Source organism: Eriocheir sinensis, chromosome 25 (assembly GCF_024679095.1).
Source record: "Eriocheir sinensis breed Jianghai 21 chromosome 25, ASM2467909v1, whole genome shotgun sequence".
Taxonomy (NCBI): domain Eukaryota; kingdom Metazoa; phylum Arthropoda; class Malacostraca; order Decapoda; family Varunidae; genus Eriocheir; species Eriocheir sinensis.
This window is the reverse complement of record NC_066533.1, coordinates 10,974,218-10,988,924: the sequence shown is the minus strand read 5'-3', so window position 1 is coordinate 10,988,924 and position 14,707 is coordinate 10,974,218. Positions and strand designations below refer to the sequence as shown.

Sequence of the window (14,707 nt, the reverse complement as noted above, 5' to 3'; positions counted from 1 at the left end):
GATGCAGTGTCAACAGATACCAGATAAAAGATTAGATACACGAGAGGGGGCGTTGCTAAAGTCAACCTATGACTCAAAGGCCAATGCGACGGAGACGAGCACCGAGGCCACGCGCAGCTATAGCGTATGCCCCCAACTTTACCTACCACTGAGACAAGTTTTATTCTACAAGCCTCCCAGTAAAATAAATCTTACTATTATTTATCTTTACTACTAACTGTTCACATGTTGATCCTCAGCCTTTCCATGATAATTAAGTGCTGGTAATCCATACTCACACCTTTAGCGGTTATTGCACACTGGCAATAATATCTGCATATGGCTGTAACATACTGGTAACTGTTATAATACTCCTGCTTCCTGTGGTTATAACACCAATAGTAATTACTGAAGCTTTTCTGGTCAGTCATTTCTCAGTAGCATGGAGGGTAAATTAATAAAAAAACAAGAGAGGGTAAATGAATTTATTTGTTTACCAGTTTCCTTTACAGTTCAGGAAAAATAAAATCACTTAAATGACCCAATAACACAGTTAAGTTCCTACTACAAGTCTGACTCCTTTGCTATGGATGAGCCACAGCCACATGATCCTTCCCAGGAAAAGCTCCGTGGTCTGAGTCCCGCCACAGGAGTCTGCTCATCGCAGGATAAGAAGTCAGGGTGAGAACAAGTCACTGAATGAGCCAATGCTTTAAGACATAAGCTGGAGTCATGGAGGAAAAAAGAATAATTAGCCAGACAGCAGAAAACAGCCAATTGATAGAAGTCATATACCGTGTATACTTGTGTAAAAGCCTATTTTTAAACAGATTTTTAAAGGTCCATTTTCTGAGGTTGTTGACCTTTGCATGGGCACTACTTTTCCAGGTGGTCAAATTTATCCCTTTATCGACCCTGTCATAGTCTTTGAGTGTGTCAGCTCTTACATGAGTATATACGGTAAATCATGACTTCCGCTTCCAATAAAACCTAATGGACATTTTCAGTATGACATTTCACCTATAAGGTAAATTTTATACCTTTTCTGCAAAGTACTCTGGCAAATAAGGTTATCTGATGCAAGTGATGACGTACATTACTCTCTTCTTCACCTCTGCACCATAATGCACTGTTATTACACTCCGTGAAAACCACAAATACCATACTCAACTTGCAACGCTTGGGTTAAATGAGGCGCAAGTGAAATGAAATTAGAAAACAAATCCTGGCAGTTTAAATATTTGAAAGCAAACAAGCTCTTAAAAATTTGTACTCCGTTTTTGACATTTGTTTTTCTTGAGATTAATAAGTAGGTGAGTTTTGAGTAAGACTTTTCCATACACCAACTAAAACTCATATTCAGTGAGAAACTTTCTCACAGGAAGTAAAAATAAATTTCCAGAGGCACTGAGATAAATCAGTCAGTCAGTGGCAGAAGGAGAGAACAAATTAAGTACAGAAGAGTTTGCTGGGGTGCAGGTATATTCCAGGCACACCCCAGGCCTACTGAACCAAGAACCCAAAACAAAACCAAAGATGTCAATTCCCCAAAACAAATTAACGCAACAGAAACAGACGGATCTGACAACAACTGGATGTACGTTGGGTGAATGCCGCGCCTCTCCGGCCGCCAGAGCCCCACGCATTGGTGGCGCCGGGAGGTGATGGAGGAGTGAGGGGAGTGAGCCTCACCGCTGGTCAGGACACAAGTCAACACAGCAGTCACCTCTCTGCCATGGCCGGCAGATGAGGGTCACACACTGCCCAATGTCAGTGCTTCAGGAATGGGTGTCTTGCCCTTGTCTTGACTTACAGGTAATAACCTTGGTCCAGGAAATACCAAATTACTTCCTTTTGTCTGAACAAATTTTGAAAACAGTAGACAACTACTGAGTAGGTCTTTCAAGAGAAAAATTTTGATATTTGGAGCTGCCACCCTCCTCCCTAGTTCCAGGGTGTAGGTGGCCCTCCTCTAGCCTGCGAGACGGTGCTCCCGTAATTGTGATCTGCCACTCCCAGCTTCCTTGCTGAGAGGGCCCGAGTGTGGCAACCCCGGTGGGTGACTGCTCTACCCTGCTATTCTCTGTGCTGCTTTTCTTGCTGCTGTGCCTGCTGTGGGTCTCCCTCTTTTACTCCACCTGCTGTTTGCTGCTCTGGTGCGCTGCTTCATCGCCTTCATGCGCCAGGGTGTCTTCAGGTCGGCCATCAGTATGGCTGTGGAAAAAATATCATTAGTCAGAGGAATTGGTTACCTACATAAAACTAATCAAGCTATATTTCTGATGAAATCTGTACATGTTCTCATTCAACTAAACAAAAAGTTTAACTCAAAGCTACACAAGTCACCTGTGAGAAGTGGTGCGTTTGTGATGCCGGGGTGAAGAACGCACGGTCGCCCTGGTAGGTGGAGTCCTGCGAGAGGAGGCCGTCGGTCTGGCTCTGGAACTGGTCCACCATGTACGAGTCCTGAGACAACTCCGCCTGGGACAGTCCCTGGGAGAGTCCACTCAGACCAGGACCAGACATACCCTGAAACACACAATGACAATCTAACTTGAGCATTCACCCAATGCATGCCAGAAATGCTGTTGTGAAAAACTTTGAAATAATTGTAACATGCACCTACTTTTAGTACTTTTGGCTAATGGCTGCCTTAGGATCTTTCTTTTGTGCTTTATGTTTTTTCACCTAATCAGTGCAAAAACTTCCAAAAATAAGACAGAAGTAGCATGCAGCCCTTGAGGCCCCTCCCTACCTGTGACAGGTGGCCCTGGGTGAGTCCCGGCTGGGAGTAGTTCTGCATGCTTGGGTCCTGACTGAAGGGCTGGGAGAGCTGGGGACCCCCTGCCCCGCCCATATTCTTGGCCAGCTTCCTGGAGCCTCCCCGGTTACCCCGCATCCCAGCCCCTCCCCCACGGCCACCCCGGGCTGCCAGGGCCTGCTGGTGCTGCTGGTAAAAGCGTGGGGGCACGTGGGCCATGTTCATAAACATGCCCACTGGAACAGGCAGGTTGCTGAGGCCGGCCTGGGAGTGCTCCGTGGAGATGTAGTCCAGAGTGTCGTGGGCACGGCCATACATGTCATAGGTTGGACCTGAATTATAATAGTCGTGATCAGAAAATTCAATATATACTGAAACAGATGACCACAGCTATAATGCACAAATGCAACCTCTTGCACTCCTTATGTTCTTAAAATACCTAACCAAGGCCACAAAGGGTGACTACTGCATGCTAATCCAAGCTGAGATGACACAAACAATCAACCTTGGTCTTGCATCTTACCTCTGAAGTAAGGTGAGGGCTGAGGTGTAGCGCCATTGATGGGTCCGGAGCGGTCATACATGGAGCCTGGCACCATGGCCTCACGGGCGTCATACATGGCAGTGGTCATGAAGTGAGAGCCTGGGTTGGCAGCGTTCACCAGGCGCTTGGGCTTGCTGAACTGCATCATAGACTCCTTCAGGTTGTTGAGCGGACCCTCCACCAGCACCTTCTTCTCTTTGAAATGGTGCAGCAAGTGGTTCCACAGTCCTTGCTGGGGAGGGAGGAGACAGAGTTAAGTATATTTCTGTCACACTATTGAAGGGTAAGGAGTAAAGTGACATGACAGGTGAGGTGAAAGGTTAAAAGTAATATAACATGACAGGTGAAGGGTAAAGTAACCACAATAGGAAGTTAGGTACCTTGGAGAGCACTTTAGGATTGCCGACAATAATGATGCCATAGCGTGCCCGAGTCAGAGCCACGTTGAGGCGCCGGGGGTCAGAGAGGAAGCCAATGCCCTGGTGTTCGTTGGACCGCACACACGACATGATGATGAGGTCCTTCTCCCGGCCCTGGAAGGCGTCCACACTGGCCACCTCCAGCCGTTGGTACAGCTTCTGGTTGAGGGGGCCTTGGTACTGCATGTACTGAACCTGCAACCAATTATCTTGTTTAGGGGCTGACTATAAGGTCTGAGTAGAAAGGAAAAGGTCATGGCACTTATGGAAAGGTGAGCTGAAAGGAACTATAGACCATTCACTTAGACTGAATCCAAACTCAATCCCTAGCCCACCAAGAGCCAATTAGCAGCATCCTTATCTATTCAACTAGGAGCTAGGGATCCAGCATAAGTGAATGGACTATAGTGTTACTTGATTTTAGAGGGAAAGTCTCATTACTCTCTCTCTCTTAATGGTCCAACACTAACCAGGTAAGCCCTTTGACCCTCGTAAGGGGTGATGACTCCAATCTGCTCCGGCTTCACCCCTGAATTAAGGAAACGTGTGACCAGTTTCTCCACGCTTGAGGCTTCTGTGCGGTTCAGGTAGGAGGTCCCAGAGCCAGCTATCTCCTCCTGGCCAGATGTAACATAGAAGAACTGGGGCTTGTCTGCCTGGGGCCAAGGGAAGCTCACGCCCTTCATGGTGCGATCAGCTGCAAGAGAATAAGACTTGGCATGGAGCTGAGACCAAAAGACAAGCTTACATTATGAGATGTGTAAGAACCTACAGGGCTGACACAAGGCACTCAACCACAAATATCTCTACATTAACTTCATTTATGGAGGTGAATGAATAGAGTGTACTTGTACATGGATGGCAGGACACAACTTACCATCAGCAACACCATTCTGCAGGGAGCCTTCGTAGAAGAAGTTAGAGGGGAATTGAGCCAGCTGGGGGTGCATGCGGTACTGGACAGTGAGTCGGAAGGGTCGGATGCCAAGGACGACCAAGCGCTCAAACAGGGACTGTGAGAGGCCAGCACGTGAGGCCTTTTTGCACATCACCACTGGCCCCAGCTGGCAGTGGTCCCCCACCAGGATCACCTGCTTGGCCCCCAGGACAACCTGTGGCAAATCATGAAGCCTGAAGTAACTGCAGAACATTTTTATATATTAGTCAGCACCTAACACTGTAACTAGTTTTTAAGGGGAACTGTATGTTGTCACTTCAACCAAGGTGATTCGCTTACCGGGACCATGCACTCGGGTTCAGTGGCCTGCATGGACTCATCAATAAGGATGGAGTGGAACTTGAGGCGAGCCAGCCTGGGGTCTCCAGCACCCACACACGTGCAGCAGATGACGTCAGCAGCCTCCAGCAGGGTCTGGAACATGAGGGTGATGGTGTAATGTTTACTCCAAATAGATAGTTTATTAGACACAAGATATTACTTCAATACACCGGTGCTTCATCTCTCCTTCCCCAGTAATAATAATCTAAAAATCTTAACATATACAGACTTGAAGTACAATCATTGCCAGTAATGGGTTCGTGGCCCCACACCCTCCACCATGGCCTTACGCACCACATGAAATGAACTCACCTTCTCGGCCTGCTTCTTCAGCATGCGATAGCGCTTCTCGTCAGCTGAAGAGAGCTCACCAGTCTCCTCCTTGAGCTGCTGCAGTTTCTGAAGCTCACCATTGCTGTAAATATCAAATGGGCCTTGAATTCATATACAATTGTGATTAATGAAACAGTCCAATGAGACAAATGGTGAGTGCAGGACAAATAAACCAAGAAATGAAGAATTAGACTCTTCAGTACTCACTCCTCTAAGTTGCGGATCTGGTTGTGGAGGGCGAGGAAGGAAACAGGAGAGTCAATGGCTTCACGGGACTTGGCACAAAGCCGCACCACCTGCAGGAGAAAGAATAAAACACATCAGAAGATGCTAGGAAATGTTCAGATGCCCTGAACTGAAGCAAGACTGATTGGCGACAAACACTTGACAGCACAAGCATAATTTGTGGCAGACTACATCACTTTGGCATGTATGGAATGGAAATACTAGAGCCCTATGCCTGCAAGAGGACAAGTTGTACCTTCAATCCAGTCTTGTGAATCTTCTCGGTGAGCTGGTCGACGGCAGTGTTGGAGGGGGCACACACCAGCACGGAGCCACCCGTCTGCTTCACCAGCTGGTACACAATGGTGGCAGAGGTCACAGTTTTGCCTGTGCCTGGGGGGCCTTGGATGAGGGACAGGGGGCGCTGCAGGGCATGTTTCAGGGCATATTGCTGGAAGGGATAGGATTCATCATCAGTTGTAAGATATCGTGCAGCCACTCATCCAGTAGCATCCAGCAAGTCAGTACAAAAGCCCTTTACAGTTAGAGTATTCAATAAAGTTATCTCCCTCATATTAGGGAGTGTTGCAACAGAGAACAATAACCAGTTAGTTGTTAGCTTCACCACAGTTACAGAAGGCAAAGAACTAGATTTTTGTGGTTCTTTACCTGTGAAGTGTTGAGGGTTGGCAGGTTTGGGGCGGACAGCTGTTTGGGCAGGTGGATGTGGCGGAAGATGAGTTCATCCATCTCCACGTGTCCCAGCAGTCGGTGATAGATGTAGGGTGACACAGAGGAGTCATCAACAGCAAACTTACGGAGGGCAGCCTGCATCCTAGGAACACATGTGAACAAGATGGTAAAGATGCAAGGAACAGTAGTGATGAGCAGCAATTGGAGCAGCGTGCACTTGGTAGCCTGCACTCTAAAACGCCTACAGACAAGTTGGTAAGGATGCAAAAGGACACCAGTTAAAGAAGTGGCCCTCTATTCTAGAAACAAACACATGCAAGATGATAGAGACGTAAAAGAACAGCAGCTTAATAAGAGCGCTGAGAGAAACTTTCACTTTGTAGCCTCTATTCTAGAAATATATTCCTTCGAAATGAAAGGGACAAAAAAAATCCATTACATGTGGCTAAGTAGGTGTACAAATATAGATAGAGTGGGTTTATAGGTAAGATTGCATGCATGTGAGCGTTAGGCGTATTTGCTGGTGGTGCTAAACGCTTGCTGCGAGCTCCACCCACACTCAAATCTCCTGCGTATGAAAGTGTTCCAACACTAATTCTCACAACACAGGATTGCCAATTGAGTGGGTTCTTCACTAAATTTGGTGGAAAATCATATCAGCCCAGCGCGGCAAATCTACGGACGAGTAACTGGTGGATGTTCTTGCCCAATATAGCGGCATTTTTGCATAGCTTCACCTATCACCTGACTAATTCTTTGACCAAATAGTTGTAAATATTGCAGTTGGCAACACTCCCTTGCCAGAATCTGAAGGAGAGATGTCCGCAGTTCCCTCAATATGGCTGATCACCCCGCAAGCACCAACATAAGTGTTAACATTCAACACTCCCTGAACATTCATGTACGTTTGCAAGAGAAGCATACAAAACCGACTCCTATAGATCTGGACCTCCTCTTTCCAATGGTGTTTTTGGTTTTTAGCTGTGACGAACAGTTTTTGAGATACAGAGGTTAAAAGAGACCCCCCATTGGGCTGCCTGACTGCGCCTGAGGGGATAGTCGTGTCCCGTCCCGCACACAAGGAAAGGGTTAAGAGTAGCATGAAGAGTAACTGAGTGCAAGATGAATATAGGGAAGATAGGATGTGCTGAGCTCAGTCAAGACAAAGGTTTATAGGTAAATGAAATAACAGTTGACCTACCTATCGAAGCTGGTGGACTTCCACACAAAGTCAACCACAAACTTGTCCCGGCAGTCTGTGGGGACACCGACGTTGGACTTGAGCTCAATGCCGACCTCCTCCCCAAAGTTGTCAGGGATCTTGATGACGTGCCCCACCCCGGACCAGGGCTTGTGCAAGTCCCCAAGGTACCTCAGCCGCAGCTCATCTCCGTGCATGAGCCGCATGTCTGCCAGGCAAGTAAGTTTCTATATAAGAGGACAGGGGTGGGTCAAGGCCTAAACATAAGAACAATAAAAGTGCCTGTATTAAACATCCTACTTCTAATAAATGATGAAAGGGGAAGATGTTGAATGCCAGTGATCAAATTCCGGGTTACCTGCAGCTTGTTATTTATTTATTTATTTAATTATTTATTTTTTACAGTAAAGGAAACAGTTCAAGGTAAAAAAAATAAAAAATGAAAAAAATGCCCGCAAATCACTGCTCCTATAAAGAGTTAAGAGGAGTGGCCAAAAGAAAGGTCAATTTCGGGAGGAGAGGTGTCTTGATACGCTCCTCTTGTTATATGAAAAAAAAGGAAGACAGGGACAACCAAAGTAATGAGGACTAATTGACTGATTGATTGGTTAAGTGATTGGGACATTCTATCATGGCACAACTATCATCGTCATATGCTGCCAAAAAAAAATTAAAAACAGTTGACTAATAGGACATATATAAAATTGTGGCGATAAATTTCATAACAAAGAAGAAATGAGGATGTGCACTAATTTTGGTACAGGGGTGACGGCAAGGGAGGGAAGTTGATTGCGGAGTGATGGAATAAAGGAAACGTGTTCAGGGACTTTGTAAAATGGAAGGGTTTGAAATAATACATCTTTTCCTGAGACAGTTTGAAGATTAATATCTGAGAAAAGGGTCAAAGGGTAATGATTGCATATTAAAACGACAAATAATGATGGGTTTTTTGAAATGTTGAAATGTTGACTGAACGAAAAATGGGACAAATGGGGGTGCCTGTACTAGTCTCACTACGTACCTCCGTCAGTCTTGGCCAGGGTGAAGTAAGCGCAGATCTTCTTGTTGAGGCCGATGTCCCAGCGCACTTCTATCTTGTCTTGGGTTTGGGATTCCTTCAGCTTCTTGTCATAATCAGCCTCCAGCTTCACCAGGGGACCAAAGATGTTCTGGTACTGGAACCCATCCTCGTACCTGCCAGGATAGTAGAGAACATGTACTGGTCCTTTCAAAAAGTATGTCACATATTAGGGGGCATTTTTTGGACCCCCCACCCTCCATCACAACGCCCTAAAAGGATGTCACATTATTTTAAAATATCTCCCACTCTCACTTTCTTACCATAGTGCATAAGGAAACTCATTACCATGCAATGACTTTATGTATCTAACACTGTGAGCTCTTTCTTTGTTGTATTCTATAAGTTCCTAAGCTTTAATTTAATACTACATCTATGATTTTATGATTATACTGTACCTCTTAGCTGGCTGCCTGTTGTCATGAGGAAAATGGTACAACACATGATCACTAAGCTAAAACCACAAGCCTTTGTTCAAGATGATATTAGATTAGTATTACTCACCTGAGGCACACCTGCTGGGGCTCCTCGTCCACTCCCGGCCGCTCCAGGTCATCAAAGGTGGCAGAGGCATTCTCCTTCCACAGCTCCTCCAGTTTGTTGATCTGCTGTGCCGTAATCTGGCGGGCACGAAGCTGCTCGGCCTCTGAGGGCACCCGGACCAGCCAAGGCAGCAGGGCACGGTCGTTGATCAGGGGCTTCCACTGTTCTGGGTCCCTGGGGGTCACAAGCTTCACTTAGAGCCACATCACTATATGCTATTTGAACCCTATATCTTTTAATTCAAAACCTTGTACATATTAATACAAAATTAAATACACTTTTTGGGTCTCTTTCGGCCTTCTAAGTGGAAGCAGCATGTTGAGACCTTTGTCCTGCCTCCTCGGCCATAAAAATATCTTAAAACACACCTAATACATAAATTAATACAAAAATAAATAAAACAATGAAGACTTACCAGTTCATGTCTCTCAGGGAGCTCTGTGCTGCACAAGGCTGGCGGCAGAGGAGCACCACCACCGACTCGGCCTTGGCGGGGATGAAGCCAAGCACAAACACATTCTTGACGGCACACGCGTAGCACTCCAGCACCGTGTCCCGCACCAGGCCATCCTTGTGCAGGCTCACCTCCTGCCCACAAAATCAAACATCATGTTAAAAATTTAGCTCTCCACTTCATCTCCTGCACCTCATTAGCAAAATAACATGATGCCACCAAGATACTGTTCATCAGCTGGCCCATCCTGCTGCAGCTTCCTTCCTTCCTTGCCACACCCAACCTTATGTCACCAGTATATTTAATTGTCAACTCATCCCTCCTATTCCTGAGTGTGTGTAAAGTGGCAGCAAGGACAGAACTAGAGGGATCAAAATACCACAAAAAGGTCTTCCTGCCCTCAATCCCCCTCCTATTCATTCTCTTTAGTTGCCATATGCAATACACACAATTAATACCCAGTGACTCAATACTTAAATGTAAAATAAATAATAATAACAATATTAAAATCAACAATTTCCAGCTCTTTCTTCTTTTCCTTTAGACTCTGTATGTAGTCTGAACACAATACATATTTAATTTCCACTACAAAACTAAATGTTGAAACCTAAACCATTCACTGAGCAAATAAACAACGACTGACTAATAATGCTAAGTATATCAATAGATAATAAAAATAATAATCAACAGAAGAAGAAGAGGAAAAAAGATGATGATAAAGAAGAAGAAAAATAAGCAGCAAAAAGAGTAAGAAGAAAATGGAGAAGAAAATGAAGAAGTAGAAGAAGAGGAAGAAGAAGAAAAAAAGAAAAGTGATAATAGTAATAGCAGGACGAGGAAAATTAATACTGGTGACAATCAACGCACCTTATGCTTGGCGCGAACCAAGTGGTTGATGATGTGGGAGCCGGAGGTGTTCCCACGGCCATTGCAGAACCACTTGTGGCAAACGTTGCACATAACCGCCGAGGCCGGGTCGTGGATACCACAGTAGCGGCACGCCCACTCAGGGAGCTCCTGGAATGTAGCGCCAGATTTGCACAACCCTGACAGTCTCAAAAGTTGATTTACTAATAGAGTGGTGGATGAAGGGAACAGGATTGACAGTTATCTTTAGAGTGATTATGCACTTGTGTCAGAGAGGCTCCATGATGACGCTGCAGTGGTCTGACACTGACTGACAATTTTTACTCAGGGTATGTGTATGGGGCACGTCTGCCAGCCAGGCCTCACCGTGTATGGCCACCTTTAGGTGCATCACGTCTATACAGGCTTTTTAACATAGTATTTGCAGCAACTTTTCTGACTTTCCCTTTTGCACTGTTCAATAATAATAATAATAATAATAATAATAATAATAATAATAATAATAGGTACATTAGTGACTTCCCAGAACCAAAGATTGAATAAATATTATACTTTCTTATACTTTATAATGATAATGATAACTAGAGTCATAGCACTCAGAGAGTGCACACCTCCGCCAAAGATTGTCCTGAAAATTGGTATGGGCATCAACTGTGACCATATGCATCGTATGGAAGCATTTTTTTTCAAAATTTGATGAAATTCTATTTTTTTTTTAACTCTGACCTTGGGCAAACTTTTGGAGGTCAAGGTTAAAGGTCAAGGTCATGCAAGGTGCATGATATGGAAGCATGTTTCGAAATTTGCTGAAATTCTATTTTGTTGGAAACTTTGACCTTGGGCAAACTTTTTGAGGTCAAGGTCAAAGTCAAGGCCATACAAGGTGCATCTTTCCATGAGCTAAAATATGAACCAAGTCTGAAGGCTCTACGATGACGAGAACCGAAGTTATGGCCAAAATGACGTTTTGTGCGACCTTGACCTCTGACATCAAAAATTTAATGGGTTCTATTTTGGATGGACACGAAGCTTCCCTGAAAAATTGGTTGAGATATCCGCAAAATTGTGCACAGGAGACTGCTCACGAACAAACAAATAAATAAACATAATGACCGGACTGAAAATATAACCTCCTCCCAATTTTGTTGGCAGAGGTAATAACAATAACAGGTACATAGTAAAGAGCTATAAATTAAGGTATGCATTCCAGGACAAACACCAAAACCAACCTTGGTATAGAAAGCATTTTCATCTTCCTCTTCCTCAAACTGTAGTTCTCCCAGCGTCTCCGTCACCTTCTCCACCTCTGCCTCCACATCCCCATTGACAGTGACCTGCAATGCATTCATAAGTTTAATAATATAAAATATAGTACCATCTTAGTTATCCATATACAGCCATCTGTCTAAACATCTGCCTTGATTTATATTTTATCACCTGCCCATCACACTAAAGGCTTTTTTTTTTTTAAGGTGTATTCTATCATTTATGCAGGGTGATGTGGCAGAAAGAATGACATAATGAATGTTAGGTGGTCTGAAGGTATAAAGATTGTGGCCATGAGAAAACAGAGGATCTTGATAAGTCCCACAAATCTTATCAGCTACTCTCACAAACTCTCGCTTGCGTTCTTGGACCAGTCACTCACTCTGAACCGAAATCTTCCTATTATACACTTAACCCCTTGAATGCGGATTTCCTAAAAGAAGACATCACCAAGCTACAGGAATGGAAGTTGGAACAAAAAGTGGCTGCTACAATTCAATGAAGAAAAATGAAGTCATGCACCTTGGGAGGGGCTATCCAGCATACTAATACCACATGAGAAACACTCCACTATCCACCACAGAGGCAGAGAAAGACCTGGGGGTATATGTTACCAGGCTACCATTGAAAGCCAAATTAATGCCAATCGCAGACGACGGGTTAAAAATATGATGTGTTTTCAGGTAAACTGTCTCGGAGATTAAGGAAGAGGCCTACAAAGAGGAAGAACAGAAGAGAGAAAGAAGGTAGAAGGGATTAAGAGGTGAAAAGTGAAAATGAGAGATGACATGCTGACCTGACCTGACCTAACAGCTTATGTCTCTTCCTGCTAATGCTTTTGATGAAACATAAATCATGAACTTTATAGCAGCATTTAAGATTAAAAAAAAAAAGAGGCTCATTACAACAATTATAAATAAAAAAATAAACAAAACTGACATGAATAACTATCTACACATAAGCTGCAAAATATAAATCTAAAACTCATGATGTCTGAATGAGAGGCAGAGGAGGAGGAGGAGGAGGAAAATAGAAAAATAGAGAAGGGGAAGAATAGTGGAAGAGGAGAGGGGGTTTGATACTGGCTAAAATAAGAGAATATATATAAGTAAATAATATAAGAGAGAGAGAGAGAGAGAGAGAGAGAGAGAGAGAGAGAGAGAGAGAGAGAGAGAGAGAGAGAGAGAGAGAGTGTGTGTGTGTGTCAGGTGAAAACTAGATGTGGATGGAAACTGATGGAGGAGTAGGAGGAAAATGAGGAGGAGGCAGAGAAGGAAGAGGAGTCAAGCCAATCAGAGAACAGGTCATATGTCAAGCTGACCAATGAGTGAAATTTCTGCAATGTAAAAGTGAGGCACAACTATGAGTGGGAACATTAAGCTTAAGCTTTACCCCCTACTGAACCAAACACATTAAAAATAGTTAAGATGCCTATAATGCTCTATAATATTCCTTATCACTACTATTCAATGGTTGGTGGAATGGCTGGTCATAAGGCATTGCCTAGTTTATCTGAAATGGAATCTAGGAATTATTATTAGCCTATTTTTTTTATATAGGAAAGGAGGCAGCTCAAGGGCATACAAAAGGAAGAAACAAGACAAAAAAATGGTGCTGCTCCAGTAATTAGTGTTACTAGAAGATTTCAAAAAAGAGAGGCCAGTCATTTGGAAAGGTGTCTTCATACTTCCATGACAAACTTGTTCAAAGGCTCTATTCCTGTATTTCACAACTAGGTAAATACACCTCAATATTGATCATTCTTCACTTGTTTTACTGCCTATTATTTAACTCCTGCTATGCAAAGCAACAACCCATAAAACACTGAGAAATGCTGACCAATGATTATAATACAGGTAATTTCCTTATGTTATAAAAGTAAATTTGATAGTTAACAGTACCCATAAATGTCTGTGACAGGTCTGGAATAATGACTCGCTCCCTTCATTATGTCAAAGAAAGATGGAGAAATATGTAGATCACTGCCGCCTACTCCATCTACATTGATGAAAACACTGCAGAGCAAATTAAGCCTATCAATGTATTTACCGTAATCAATTAAACTTTGCAAACCTAACCAATATAAATCTAACCTGACCCGACCTAACCAAACTATATATAACCTAATCTGACCCTCTGCTCTGCCAAAATGGATATGCCAGACTGTACTCAAACTTTATACATCAATACTTTTGTTTTTTTTTCATTTTCCAAAGTACAGCGCAACGTCAGTATTAACCTTACACGAGACGGCGACCATAGAAACTTTTGTATTCAGCAAAGAAAACGGTGGACAAAAAGCATTGGTGTATGAAACCTGGAAAATAAGGGAAATTAAAACACAGGAGGAAACACAAAAATGAGAAATACTAATGACATGTGCCGTTTCAAAGCCTGTACTTCGGCCCATCAACTGAACTGAACTGAATTTAATCTTTGCTGTAAGCTGTCTATGTTTCACCGCGCTAATGACACATGCATACACTGCACAACCATGTGGCGATTAGACCAAAGCAAGTTAGGCAGGTATGTCCCCACACCTGCCTTTACACACACACACACACACACACACACACACACACACACACACATACATCAGCCTGTCTGTCAACTACACAAACCCACAGACCTCAAAAGACCACCATTTAAGACCAGGCAAGTCCCACCACCCCGGAGAGATAAGGATCCCCGTTGACCCTTAATTCCCTTATAACATACAGACCCCTCCTGACCCCCGGCCCTCCCCTGCCCCGTGACCTGACCCTGCCCCTCACCTGGCTCTGGGAGGGCTGTGTCTTGTCCAGCGGGTCGCCTTGGGTCTGGGTCTGGCTGCCGAGGGTCAAGTTGAATTCATACTCTGACCCCTGCGTGTCAGCCCCCAAAAGGTCAGTCTCCTCGGTGTCATAGAAGGTCAGACTCTGGGAGCTGGGGCCGTACGCGTCTACACTCATGTCTGGAGGGACTGAACGGACTTAACGCACTCAATTTCAACTCTTTTTCCGTTCAAATCTTGCTTCCCGCACTACCATGTCCGAGGGAACCATGTTAGTGTGAGCGGCGCCGCG

General features: G+C 44.2%; 1 protein-coding gene across 1 annotated transcript; it reads right to left on the bottom strand.

Moving 5' to 3' along the window:
- Positions 1-450: 450 nt before the first annotated feature.
- On the bottom strand, positions 451-14,707 carry LOC127003355 (regulator of nonsense transcripts 1-like). The gene is made up of 19 exons (XM_050869887.1): positions 14,417-14,707; positions 11,606-11,710; positions 10,377-10,526; positions 9,471-9,643; positions 9,017-9,229; positions 8,456-8,628; positions 7,435-7,642; positions 6,210-6,375; positions 5,797-5,991; positions 5,523-5,611; positions 5,295-5,397; positions 4,941-5,075; positions 4,581-4,815; positions 4,174-4,400; positions 3,665-3,898; positions 3,264-3,516; positions 2,735-3,072; positions 2,326-2,508; positions 451-2,193 (listed from the first exon to the last, which is right to left on the bottom strand). Exons 1-19 carry the CDS (start codon positions 14,591-14,593, stop codon positions 2,185-2,187), a joined length of 3,366 nt encoding a protein of 1,121 aa, XP_050725844.1. The 5' UTR covers positions 14,594-14,707; the 3' UTR covers positions 451-2,184.